Here is a 14,715-nt window from a genome sequence, read left to right as displayed (position 1 = left end):
TGGTGCATTTAGTATACAGGACAAATGAAGGTTGCTTGATTGTTTGATTGAATATATTGTATTGTATCGGAAAAGTCTTGTTTTCAAACAGGAATATGGGTCCTCTTCACTCGATAGTAACTCGTGTTTGATTGAAAGCAGCCTAATTGAAGAAGATAGATCAACCAACAAGTCATGAGAAACATAGATGGCACATCTCTATTATCACAACTCAAGATTTTTGTGATAGGGAATATGTCATTGCCATGCGAGAAGGCTTCACCAAATAAGATGGAGACCATTGAAAAGCACATTGAAGTCTTATTACTAGATAACATATTTTTATTGGATTATTTATATAAATATAATACTTATATTTATTTAATAATAGCATATAAATAATACTATCTATAGCACACCAAATCATCCTTCGACCCAATCGATTAGGCTTGGGAACGGGACAAAAGGCTGTGCCGGCCGACTGAATCACCCATGAGAAAATCTCAGGGGTGACATGGTCAGAGGTAACGTCACGCCATCTGCTTAGTTCTCTACGGTCACCTCCTCTTGGCCTTACACTTACGATTTCGACCACGATCACTAGTTTTAAAAAAACCAGACAGCATGCACGGGTGGTGTCGTGCACATCGGCTTTTGTGTGGTGTGGTATCCACGTGTTTTGTTTCCCATTCGTCGTTCGCTACCCAGTGAAAGCTCAAATCGTGCCATCGCTGTCGACATGGCCGCCACCGGGGGCTCTCTTCCGGATCTCGTCCACAAAGGCTTGGATGTGGCGATCCGACGAGCCGCCCTCCGCCACCGCCTTGGTCGCCGCCTCCCTCCACTCCGCCGCCCTCCCCCTGATCGCCTCCGCCCCCTCACCCCGCGTCACCGCGTCCACGCAACGCTCCACCTCCTCCCGCGCCGCCGGAGAACGCAGCCGCACCCCGACGCCGTACACCTCCACCAGGAACTTCGAGCCCGGCACCTGGTCCCCCCACTGTGGGTACGTCACCACCGGCACGCCGGCCGTCAGCGCCTCGAGCGTGGAGTTCCAGCCGCAGTGTGTCACGAAGCAGGCGATGGCGGGGTGGGCGAGCACGCGATCCTGCGGGCTCCACGCCACCACCAGCCCCGGTTCGGCGGCCGCCTCGATGAAGCCCTCCGGGAGCAGCGCCTGCGCGTCGCTGCGCACCACCCATAGGAAGGGCCGGCCGCAGTCCTTGAGCCCCCAGGCCAGCTCCTCCATCTCCTCCTTGCTCAGCACGACCACGCTACCCACCGACACGTACACGACGGAGAGCGGCGCCTGCGTCTCCAGCCACTCCATGCAGTCGCCTGCCTTGAAGATGTCGCTCCGGATGTTGGAGGACTGCGACTTGTGGTCCGGCTCCACGAGAGGCCCCACGGGTATGAGGGGTAGCCGGTGGGAGATGGCGTCGATGGCCTCGTGCTCGAGCTCCTCGAAGGAGTTGGCTAACACCCACGACGCCTTTGAGATGTTGGCGAACTGCTCCAGGATCACCTTCGCCAGCACCTTGTATGGGGAGGACGGGAGGAGGAAGCTAGGGAGCTCCTGCGCCTTCAGGGGAGGTAAGCCCGGCAGATTCACCGTGACGTTGGGGTTGTCCTCGGTGGGGAACTTGACCAGGGAGTGGTAGTAGCAGTAGTAGGTGGTGAAGACGGCGCAGGACTGAACCCAGAGGACGCCGCTGGGGATGCCCAAGTCGGCGGCCACGTCGAGCACCCATGGCAAGAAGGGGTTGTTCACGACGCAGGACACCGGGCGACCGGCGTCCACATGGCGGCGGATGAGGTCAGCGAGGGCCGGCGGGCCGGTCGCTCGGAGGAGGGGCATGAGGAAATCGAGGTCGCCGCGGCGGGGGTCGTCGACGGCCAGGCTGTCGGAGAAGAACTCGAAGCGGATGAAGCCACGGCCGACGGGCGTGGGGTTGCCAAGGGCGGCGTTGGCGGTGAAGGAGGAGATCCGGTGGCGGATGTCGTCGGTGGAGCAGAGGGTGACGAGGAGGCCGTTGGCGGCGATGCGCTTGGCCAGGCGGAGCAGTGGATTGAGGTGGCCTTGGGCAGCGAAGGAGACCATGAGGAGGTGAGGCATGTTGCATTGGCTGCCGCTGTCTCCTTCCATGGCGATGACAGCTCTCACTATGCTTTGGAAGGGTATGCTCTTAATTAAGCAGCAGCACCACGAGGAGGTGGGTCAAGCTATAAAGCACTGGTTGTCAAATCGAGAAGGTAAGTGGCGGTCTTGTGGTCTTAAGATGCCTCCTCGCGACTCAAAGGTCCTCCAAGACTTCAATGCCAACTACGGAAGCTCCAGAATCGGCGGCGAACATGTGGAGGCTGCGATTGTAGCAGTGACGTAGCACATCCTCGGCCGGTCATTGCTCGACTCTTCTATCCACCCTTGGGGTCCCCCGGTCTTCGAAACATTTGAAGCTTATTGCGGTGATACTGTCACAGCTTATCACAGTTGTTGATGAACTCACATGCTATGCTCGGGAAGTCATCGTGGCTTAATCCACGAGACGATGTTCGAAGTTTCTGACGTTAAGGAGTGCATCTCTCGGTCGATTTGTCACAGACTTAATTGGTTTTGCCTAAGTCGTGCGACACTCTTGAGGTCCGTCTGTAAATATCAGCCTCATCGAAATCTCTCATGGTCCCTTAGAACTTATAAAAGAGAAAACAGGTTAGAGAAAACATCTCACTCGGGATCCACAAGCAAACATTTCAGGAAACACTTCATAGACAATGTAAATTACAAACAGACTTTACAAGCTCTGAATGGTTGCACAACAAAGGATCAAAATGGTCCACTACAGACTGAATATTTCTCATAAGTATCCACATGACACAACCTTTATTTACAAACCTAAAAAGACCACCAAACCCAATTAAAATGGGGCTGTTAAGCCTTCGACCGTTCCTCTACATGCTGTGCAAAGCATGAACAAACCAAAAGATACGGACATACATAAGCATTACATTAAAACATCATGTTTATAATAATGTCTATAATATTTTCCCCCACTTATTCCTTCGATGTCATTGTCAAAGCCTTTGCCGACACTACAACTCTTCGTCTTTACTGAGTCTTCAATCTTATGCTCCAGTTGCAATGCGCCTCTTGGCTCCTAGCTGCTCTCTACTACTGTTGTTGAGTAGTCAAACTTTTGATCCGCCACGTTGCTTCAACTCGTCAATGACTTTGACTCTAGTGTGGGGTTGGTTGAGTTATGTTAATCCCTATTGGTTCCTGCAGATCCTTTAGATAAAGAAAAAGATCATCTTTTCTATGTGTCAGTCTCCCAAATGTCTTATGCTGCTTGAATTGGGTGGATGCTTGTTGGAGCTTTAACGAGCATCGTCTCATAAACTTTTGAAGTTTTGGGTCCTTCCTCCACCAAATTTGTCCATCGACTCTTCTTTCACTTAGTTGTCACTTCCAAGTAGATTCGCATCACCTCCGCTTTCGATTAGCATTCTATTGGGAAATGAAGTGGATAATCTACTCTTAGTAGCACTGATCACCATTGGTGAGGATTTGATAACTATTGTCTTCCATTATCTTCGAAGGGTCTTTGAATTTGTGCAGAGCTCCTCTACTAGATTTAGATAAGAGAATTGGGGTACTCGATTTCACCAATTCTCTTAAGAGTTGAGAAGGCAAAGGTTACTTGACTTCGCCCGTCTCCTCGAGAGTTGTACTCCATGCATCGAGTTGGTTATTGGCCTTCGACTGCTCTTTGCTCACACTTCTGAAGTACTTGAAGTGTTTGCACTCCTTGCGTCGAGTTAGTTATTGTGATTCACCTTCTCAATATCATCGAACTTCTGGAATGCAGGAAGTTTTTCACTCCAACTTGGAGTAAGTCTCTAATAGATTTGGTTGCCACTAGGATTGTACCGTCTTCTCCATCAACCTTGTCGCCTACTCCATTGAGTAGCAAAGGTACAGCACCGCGTATTGCCTACTTCGTTCCTTGGTCGTGCACTATTGCGCGACCCGAAGTCCTTCACTTTCTGCTATTTTGATGAGAAGCTCGTTGACACCGGTCTTACGAAGTTCCTTGGCCTCTGCCCTTCAGCCTTGTCTGGGTACTTGGAGTTTGCCTTCGCATGCTCCACCTTCTCAGCCCCTTTCACGACCAAGCGCTCTCCCTCCATGAGAGCAAGGGATCGATGACTTCATGGAAGTCCTGCCTTTGTGGTACCATGGCGCTGTCATGCCCATGGCCATGCTATCCGTTGCCTCACATCTACATCCCTTTCTTCACGATCGGTAAATCTACCTCTGTGGCACTATGACACTCATTCGAGTCTACCTCCATTCTAATCGATGCTTAGTTTTGGGTAGCTAAGTCCCTCTAGACTTGTCGTCGCTTCCTCGCCGCTTTCGACCCCCTACTTCAACACCTTTGTGTTCTCCAAGTAGTTCCCCTTGGTCAATAGAAAGACAGACTACAACTCCCATGCATGGTCTCTACCATCATGTTGCAGGGTTCACACCGATTCTATTCTCCATAGCTTCCTTAGTAGTAACATTCACTTACTCGACCTTGTCCTTTGACTTGTCGGGCTCCCTTAAGCGAATATGGGCTCTAGAGTAGTCTAACTCTCCAGCTGCTTCGATCATACCTCTGCATGATCAAGTCCCTCCCATAAGACTCACTGGTACTTGCATTTGAACTTTTCCCTTGGTGGAACACAGCCCCCATATATTGATAACCAAGGTTTTCATCTGATGCAAAACTCAATACACGCACGGAAGACCCGCCTCTGCGGTACCATTGCCTTCACTCCTTGAATCCATAGCCCTTCTTACCGTCGTGTTGTTCATCGAAGTGGAGCTCCCAATAGCTCCTGATCATACCCCCATATGATATAATCCCCCACGGGACTATATTCGTGTGTATCGCATTGCCATGAACAATTCGATCATGATCCGTTGCATCATGCTGCCTCCTAGTGACATCTCCATTGCATTCTGATTATTGTGGGATGAACTCAGATTGTGATCCCTCCATGTGTGGCCTCTGCCAACATATCATAGGGCCTCTTCCACTTTTGATTGTGTTCGCTCCTTTGGCAATCGACCTTCATCCACTCGCTCTTGGGTCACACCTAGATGAAACACCACTCTAGGATAGTCTATCACCTAGTAGCTCCCGAAGTCTCCGAAGTCTATCGACTTCACAGAAAATGGTGCACCATTATTTGGATCCTTAGCCTTTGCCCCTACTAGCATAATCTCCGCTGCGCACCGCTTCCTTCATGGCAACACTATGGCATATTCTTCAAGAGTACTCACCTCTGCGTCCTCTTGCCCCGTGCCAAGGCCTTCTGAACCCAACTTCGCCTCCGCAAGTTGAGTCGCCTTAGTTCCTCCATCAAATGCTTCTCCGAGAAAAGGTGCATGTGCCCATAAGCTCCTTTCGTCTTTGGCACCATGCAAAATGAGTCCGCTCCATCAGAGTGAAGGGCCCATGGAATGACATGATCCCGCTCTTGCCTCTGCAAGAGTTCATATCCTTGACCTCTGTACAAGGAAAGCTCTATGTCTCTGCTCCATGTTCCATCTTCTATGCTGGCCCAATTTACACCCAAGTTGCTCTGCTCCTATACAAATGCATTCTCTAAAGCGAGATCATGCGACGACTCCTCGCCGCTCACTCGGTCCATTGAGCTTCATGGAGTTATTGTTTTTGAGGTACTCCTCCTCAACATGTGTGGTCCATTGCACCTGATTCTCCCTCTAGAGAGCTAGGACTTATCCCTCCTGGTTATCTATCCCGTTGGAGCTGTTGAATCTCGGATTTTGATGATGAAGTCAATTGTCATTTGGTTATCTAATCTATATGTTGAGATAAGTGTGTAGGATTAACTACGATGGCAGTAAGACATGTAGCAGGTGTTACGTCGGAGTCAAGACCAAGATCACGTTGGGGGTTCGAGAGTTCGATGGAAGTCCGGACGGTCGTCGGAGGTTCTACGAGAACAAATCCGAGAAGTCCAAGAGCTTGCCAAAGAAGCTCGTCGGAACTTGCCAAGAGAATTGTCGCAAGTCCAGGAGTTTGCCTAAAGTCCGCCAGAGCATCGCCGAGGGTTCGTCGGATGTTCGCCGGAAGCACGCCGGAAGAAGCGATTGACGCACCGGAACACGAGTTGCAGTATTAATGTCTTAAATGTCGTAGTTAGTATGAAGATTAAGTTAGGAATGGGAGGTGATCCCATTAACTTAATCTGGGGCCAATTGGGCCCTTGACAGACCCAAATTGGGCCAAATAGATCAGCCTATTCGGACCCAGATTTCTTAGCCGATGGTGGCACTGCCCAGAAGCTCGGTCTCCGAGCGAAGTCAGGCAGTGGTACCGCCCCTATCAAGCAACGGTACCACCTGAGCTCAGTCTCCGAGCAGTGTCAGGCGGTAGTACCACCCAGTTCTGGCAGTGGTATCGCTAGGACCCCAGAAATCCGGGAGATGACACTTTTGAGTTCCAAATTCAAACTAGTTGGGGGCCTATATAAACTCCACCCTTTCCTGCATGAAAGGGCACCGAAAGCTTAAATTTATTCTGAGAATTTGAGAGCTTAAAAGTGTTGTAAAAGGCTAGATGTTCTTCTCCCTCTTTTCTTTTAAGTTTTGATCATTCAAGAGAGGAGTGAAAATTTGTAAGGGTTGTCTCCTAAGCCCGTCAAAAGGAGTAAAGCTGTAAAAGGGTGGTTACCCTTCACCTATTGAAGGAAGGCCTCTAGTGGACGTCAGTGACCTCATCGGAGGAGGAAGCTAAAAGTGGATGTAGGTCAAGATTGATCGAACCACTCTAAATCTCAGTTTGCATTTATATTCTGCTCTCTATCTTAACTGCAAACTACCTCTGTTGCTTTACTTCAACTATACTTTTGTTTGATCTTAAGTTGAAGAACTTTCCGAAACGGTTTTCATGGAAAACGCTTTCATCATACAAATGTCGTTTTAAACCAACGAAAGTTTTCCGCTGCACTAATTCACCCCCCCCCCCCCCTCTTAGTGCTCTTGATCCTAACAGGAGCAACATCTCTCTTCGTTTCCTTCCCTCTGAAAGTTTCGTAGACCACCATCCCTTTGGGCTACTCTAACTTGCTGAACAAACTATGCATTGTTCTGCCTCCTATAAACGTACTTGCTATGTTGCGACTCCACGTCAATACAGCCCTCGCTGCATCACTCAAGGCCTAACAATATGCTGAACTTGCTACACACTTCAGTCTTCTCCGGACGTATCCTTCTCATACCGAAGAGAAAGTTCTAATACTCCATGGCATCGAGTTTCGATCACCTTGGGATGGCTACGAATATTCCATCGTCCGCATACAAGCCCTTGCATGAGTACCGAATTCTTCGGGTTAGCAATTCCCCTCACCTCTGTGAGCTTTGCACAACTCTTTCAGTCACTGAGCAACCCATTCCACCTTGCATGGTCTCATCCTTTACCAAGCGCCTCACTTGCCTTGAGCACCATCAAGTATAGTTATCAACGTCGAGCCGAAGCTCGAACTCAGCCATCCCAACCTTTGTGCGCTACGCATTCTTCCAAGTTTTCTTGTTCTCATGGTGCTTTTTTCATGAAGGATTGAGCATTCTTCTGAATGTCAATCTCAGATGCCCACTCCTCCGAGCAACTCTTTTTCCTTACATCTCCATGCCCGTTTTCCCCAAACGATCGCACGTGTTGACTGCCCTCAACACAGCCCCGCTAGGTCCCCACATTTGCATGTCAAGTGTTTCTATGAGTGCTTGTCCCGCTCTGATACCATTTGTCAAGGACTTAGCTGGTTTTGCCTAAGTCGTGCAGCACCCTTGAGTGTCCGTCCTTAAAGGTCAGCCTCCCCGAAACCTTGGTCCCTTAGGACCTACAAAAGAGAAAACGGGTTAGAGAAAGCGCCTCACTCGGGATCTACAAGCAAATATTTCAGGAAACACTTCATAAACAATGCAAATTACAAACAAACTTTAAAAGCTCTGAACGGTTGTACAACAAAGGTTTAAAATGGTCCACTACAGACCGGATATCTCTCACAAGTATCCACATGATATAACCTTTATTTACAAGCAAAAACAGGTCACCAAACCCAGCTAAAATGAGGTTGTTAAGCCTTCGACTGTCCCTCTAAATATTATGTAAAGTATGAACAAACCAAAAGACACAGATATATATAAGTATTATATCAAACATCCTATTTAGAATAATATCCGTGATAGGTTGGAGGAAGCATCGAAGCTGAGTTGGATCCGAGGTTGGGGTGGCCACGTCTCCAGTACGAGGTTGAGCTGGCTCGAGGGTGGCCGTGTTTCTGCACACAGACCCGGGTTGGGAGATTCCCGACTTAGGCCCCTCGTAAATTAAGTCAGTGGTTTGTTTTCTTTCTTTCTCCCCTTTTTGGCCAGGTGCCGACCCCCCGCCCTCGAGTGGCGAGTTCGTACCTTTGTGCGGCCGTCATCCGGTATGCGCGGAACGACATCATACGACGTCGTCTTGAGCTTTCTGGGATGAGACTTGCCGAGTGAACACATTCTTGTGCGGGCTTGGGCGGGATGTGGGAGGAAGGCGGCCCCTTGTGCTGAATTTGCAAGGGTGTGACGTGGTGCCTGGTCATGTCTCAGGAGCTCACGTTCACTGATGACATGGTCGAGGTCCAAAATATGCCTTATCACTTCTCCCCCCCTACTGAGGCGTGCCTCGGGATTTCTTGCAAAGGGCTAGGGGCATGCTTGACTCGTGGAAACGGTGGCTCATGGAAACACTAGCAGCCTAACATTTTGTTCGACTCGGGCAGCGGTTGAACTATCCTGCCAAGCGGTTGCTTGGTGGACGGAGTTGCGTGGCTAGGGCCAAGACTAGACCTGTTGGCCGAGTGATTGAACTCGGGCACAGGTTGGATTGATTTGGCGAGTTGTTGCTCGACGGACCAAGCTATGCGACTTGGGCAAAGACTGGACCTATTGGTTGAGCGATTGAACTCGGACACAGGTTGGACTGATTTGGCGACTTGTTGCTCGCAGACCAAGCTGCACAACTCGGGCAAAGACTGGACCTATTGGCCGAACGACTGAACTTGAGCGCAAGTTGGACTGATTTGGCGAGTTGCTACTCGACGGACCGAGCTGCGCGACTTGGGCAAAGACTGGACCTACTGGCCGAGCGACTGAACTCGGGTGTAGGTTGGACTGATTTGGCGAGTTGTTGCTCGGCGGATCTGTTGGGAAATCTTGGGGGCGACATCATATGCGCAGCGGAAGAACAAGAAAACAAAATCCCCGATTCCCAAAGAGATGTTCGTCGTCGTGCAAAGATTGGTGCGCAAAATCCGTGAAACTTAAAACTGCGTATAGAGTAGATTGTGTTACCTAGGGAGATCGTATATCCCTGTTTCCTTGCAGATCCTTAAGAGAGGGTGAAGGAGGTCAAGCGTCCTCCTCTCTAGCGGTGATCCACACAGTAGGGTTACGACGATGCTCCTCAAAACTCTAGGCCTGCTCTGAGGTGGAGAGGGAGAGGAGAATAGGAAAGGCAAGCAAAGGCTCTAGCCTATGAGGCTCTGAATCCCTCCTATTTATAGAGGTCCCCTATCAAACCCTAATGGGTCCTCCCCTAGTGGGTATTGGATCTGCATCCAATAAGACAAGGGCTCCGTCGGATATCTCATATCCGAACCTCTACTCATCGCAATGCCCACCATATGTGTGTGACCCTCTAGGCCCAATATCGAGCTGGCCGTGAGTCATACCAGTCAGAACTCCTTCTAACTCAGTGAATTATTATCTCTGTAATAATTCACTTGACTCATCGACTACGGACGTACTAGGCCACTACGCCATAGTCCCCAGACGATACAGGGGAATCCAATCCATCGGACCTGTCTGTCCTCAGTTATCGTGTACCTATAGTCCCTCATCCATCTAATATCCCAAAGATCGTATATCGAGCATGGTGTTGTCAGACCCATACGGTTTCTACTCGAGTCTCGCTCTAATCGGATTCTCCCGGAGAACTCTTTCTCTCTCAACCCGAATGACCCTGGCCAGGGATTTGTCTGAGCAAGAACACATGGGATATTCCTCTCATGACGCCGAGAGTGGATGATCCTCTATCGACACTCAATAGCCCTCGTAAGGTCGACTACCACTCCCAATGACCAGCTGTACTAGATCTGGAACAGCCAAACATATAAGTCTGGTATCAAAGAGTGGAGCACTCATACAGGACATCCTTGGTGTCTTAAGTCTAAGGACCAGATACACCACTAGGACTACGGAATCACTGTCTGATAATAAGGCATCATCAACCATCCAGCATTCCGTAAGCGGATCAATTAGTGAACTCATTCTCCAATGAGCACCTGTATTGTATCCCTAGTGTCCCTACACGAGCAGCTATGAGACCAATTGCATCCATCATATGGACGGGTATACAGCACACTAGTCTGTCCGGTTATCACGATGTCCCTCTTGAGTAACCTATGACCGGGATTATTTAAGATTTGTGTTTAAAGGTGAATCGATCTCATTATCATGATCTCATCACGATCCGATTCCCATTGCACAAATCCAAGGACATCACAATATATATATGCATTTATGCAATAGTTATAAAGTGATATACGCCAAAATATAATAAGCAAATAGATTATGTATCAAGTCATAGGTGCCATCACTCACGTGATTGGCTTGCTGGGCACCTATGACTAGCAATCTCCCACTTGACCTAAAGCCAATCACCTATGTGTCTGATCCCCATCAGACCCCTGTGACGCTCAAAGACTAAATGAGACAACGGTTTTGTCAGTAGATCTGCAATGTTATCTTCGGATGGAACTCTTTCCACTGCTACATCTCCTCGGGTTACAATCTCTCTGATAAGCTGGAACCTCCTCAGAACACTTCTGATGAGACCCGGGTTCCCTTATTTGAGTAATCACCCCATAGTTGTCGCAATATAAGGAAGTTGGCTCCTCGCTACCCGGCACGACTCCCAAATCTGTAATGAACTTCTTCAACCAGACTCCCTCCTTTGCTGCATCTGATGCAGTAATGTACTCCGCCTCTGTGGTCGAGTCAACAGTGGTATGTTACTTGGAACTCTTCCAGCACACTGCTCCTCCATTCAAGGTGTACACATACCCTGAATTCGACTTGCTATCATCGACATCAGACTGAAAACTTGAGTCAGTGTAGCCTTCAACCTTAAGGCTATTATCTCCATATACTAGTAAAAGATCCTTAGTCCTTCTCAAGTACTTAAGGATACACTTTATTGCTTTTCAGTGCTCCAAGCCTGGATCCGCCTAATACCTGCTCGTGATACTCAGAGCATGCGCTATATCAAGTCTAGTATATAGCATGACATACATGATAGACCCTATTGTTGAGGCATAAGGTATCATATCCATGTTCGCCCTTTCTTTTGGAGTCTTTGGGGACATACTCATAGAAAGCGATATCCCATGTCTCATCGGTATGAGACCTCTCTTGGAATTTTCCATGCCAAACCATTTGACAATAATTTCTATGTACCTGGACTGGGACAAGCCAAGCATCCTCTTGGATCTATCTCTATAGATTCTAATCCCCAAGATATAGGATGCTTCCCCTAAGTCCTTCATGGAGAAATGTCTAGATAACCAAGCCTTTACTGTGGATTGTTGAATCTCAGATTTTGATGATGAAACTAATTGATTGTGTTTAGATGTTTAACTGCATTTTGAGTGATGCAGGTCTACTCGATCAGGATTAGACAATTGACGTAGGAGGAATTGACGTTGCGCTGAAGGAGATCACATCAGGATATTGGATGGCAGAACGCTTCGGACGTCGGGCATCGGGCCAAGGAGAGCGGAATTGTGCCAAGGATATTGGGGTTGCGGAGGTTAACTGCCAATTGGGCAACAAGCCGCAAGAGAGGACGATGCACTGAAGAATCGAACGAAACGCCAACAAATGACGTGCCAGGCAACAGAATGTCAATTCGCATTATAATAATTGTCTAGATAAGAGTAGAGTTTTAGCTTGTGTGTGTAGGATTAACTACGATAACGACGAAGACATAAAGCAAAACAAAGTGTTGGTGTCAAGCACGAAGGATTCATTGCGAGTTCGAGAGTTCGTCGGAAGTCCGAAGGTTCATCGGGAATGCTGCCGGAACTAGTCGAGAATGAGTAGGGAGCTTGCCGAAGGGTTTTTCGGAAGTTCGCCGGAAGGTTTGTTGGAAGTTCGCGGAGCTCACCGAGAAAGATTGGAGCTTGCCGAAGAAGCTCATTGGAACTCGTCAAGATCAAATCGTGAAGTCTAGGAGCTTGCTGGGAGTCCGTAGAATGGTTTCCGAGAGTTTATCGGAAAACCGTCGGAAGTTCGCCGGAAGCTCGCCGGAAGAAGTCTTGACTTACGGACTTTGTAATAGCTTAGAAAATGTCTTTAAATTTGTAGTTAGCACGTTACTAAGGGTTAGGATTAGGTGTTAATCCTATAAACCAAGTAGGGGCCAATTGGGCTCTATTTCGGACTGGTTTGGGCCAATTTTGGAGCCCAACCAATGAGCTGAAATAGTGTAGGCGGTGGCACCGCCTAGCACCCGAGAGCCAGGCGGTGGCACCGCTTGGGCTGGGCGGTGGCATCGCCCAACACCCGAGAGCTGGGCGGTGGCACCGCTTGGCTGGGCGGTGGCACCGCCAGTCCACTATCAGTGTTAGAAACTGACAGGCGGTGGCACCGCCACTGACAGGCGGTGGCACCGCCAGCATCGGGAACCAAAGAGAATTCAAATTTATGAGCCCAAATTTGAATCCTCTTGAGGCCTATAAATACCCCTCAAATCTCAGCTGAGATTACAACCTTTTGAGAAGCTAGAAGTTGAGAAAAGCTTTAGGAAAAGTCTTGTTTTCAATAGCTTGAGTGTTCACCTCCTTTCTTTTCATTGAAATCTTTGTAAAAGGGTGAACCACTTGTAAGAGGTTGTAAGAGGGGTGTATGAAGGAGGTTGATCTTCGCCTAGTAAAGGAAGATCATTAGTGGATGCCGGTGGCCTCGACGGAAGAGGAATCGGAGGAGTGGATGTAGGTCACGATTGACCGAACCACTATAAACTACCGTCTTCTCTGGTTTGCATTCATGGACTTCTTTGGCAAGCTCATGGACTTCTCGGATTTGTTCCTGCAGAACCTCCGATGACTGTCCGAACTTCCGTCGAACTCTTGAACTCCCAACGTGATCATTGTCTTGACTCCGGCGCAACTCCTGCTGCATGTCTTACTTTTATCGTAGTTAATCCTGCACACTTATCTGATCATATGGATTAGATAACAAATGACAATTGACTTCATCATCAAAATCTGAGATTCAACAATCTCCCCCTTTTTGATGATGACAATCAATTGATAATGGAGTTAACCTTAACTCCCCCTATCTATATGCCATACTTGAGATAAGTCTTTCTTGAATTCAAAACATTTGAATTTAAGAGACATATTGATAAGTTAAAATCATTTAAACTTATCAATACTCCCATCATGATTCCCATCATGATGTATCTCTTTAAAGATGATGTCAAGGCTTGACATTCATTTTCAAATTTTACATTACAAGTTTGAATGATGGTAATAGTAGCAATTTGTCATATTGTAAGATATCAACATGTAAATCTGCGAAGTAAGATTTTGATATCATTACATGATGCACACATTTCAAATGTTTTAGAAATTATTGCATTTCATCACATGGTAAAATATCAATACGTAAAATTACGATGCAAGTTTTTTGTTTGATATCTTGACCTGATACAAACAAGGCATAATGCAAATTATAGCAATCATAGCATCTCTTGGTGATGCAAGCATGGCATTAATACTCATATATTTCTCCCCCTTTGTCATCAACAAAAAGCATGGTAATTGTGATACCAGGAGAACAATATAAGCAAATTTTAAGCATAAGTGTGATAATTGTTCATGCCTTTACTCGGTTCATGTTATTTTACAATAGTAAGTGATAGGAAATCAATTATACAAGCATGATATGTAGATCACTTTGAATACTTCTTCCTTTTTATTTGTTATAATCTTTTTGCATGAAGGAGGAAGGCCATTTGTGATACCAGCTATTTGTGAGTTTACACTGAGTGTAGTTAAAATCGATGAGAGATTAAATCATGCTTCAGGTATCAGGATATGTATGTGAAGCAAATCTTTGCAAGTAAAAACACTATCATTCATATTTCAAGATAGAATTCATAAGCATGAATCATTTCATCAAATCCATTTCAGAAAAATATTTTTCACATATAAGTGTATGAGAAAATCCGATTTTTAGGATACCAATTGTTAAGCGAATCCAAACATGAAATGAACACTTTCATGCATTCGGACAAGATTATGCTACAGATTTTCAAATACAATCATGAAGACAAAACATGCTTATTGTTATGGAAATTTTTGTATCCAGCACATAATTTCCAACATGTTATTTTGGCATGTAATGGCAATCAAGTGATTTGATCATTCAATAAAGTCCGAAAGATAATTGTAACTAGTTTATGTACTCGGACACATCAACATTCCTAATTCTCTTCTTATGAAATCAAATTGTTCTTCACTTAGAGGATTTGTAAAAATAGCAGCTAGTTGATGTTTAGTATCAATGAATTCTATGATTACATCATGATTAGTAACATGATCTCGTATAAA

The 14,715-nt window shown here is 47.0% G+C and overlaps 1 protein-coding gene across 1 annotated transcript; it reads right to left on the bottom strand.

The window, feature by feature from the left end:
* Positions 1-280: 280 nt before the first annotated feature.
* On the bottom strand, positions 281-2,196 carry LOC135617333 (gallate 1-beta-glucosyltransferase-like). Its single transcript, XM_065117428.1, has one exon. It carries the CDS (start codon positions 2,123-2,125, stop codon positions 695-697), a length of 1,431 nt encoding a protein of 476 aa, XP_064973500.1. The 5' UTR covers positions 2,126-2,196; the 3' UTR covers positions 281-694.
* Positions 2,197-14,715: the final 12,519 nt, after the last annotated feature.

This window comes from Musa acuminata, chromosome BXJ2-7, assembly GCF_036884655.1.
Source record: "Musa acuminata AAA Group cultivar baxijiao chromosome BXJ2-7, Cavendish_Baxijiao_AAA, whole genome shotgun sequence".
NCBI classification, from domain to species: Eukaryota; Viridiplantae; Streptophyta; class Magnoliopsida; order Zingiberales; family Musaceae; genus Musa; species Musa acuminata.
This window is presented reverse-complemented; position numbering and strand designations above follow the sequence as displayed.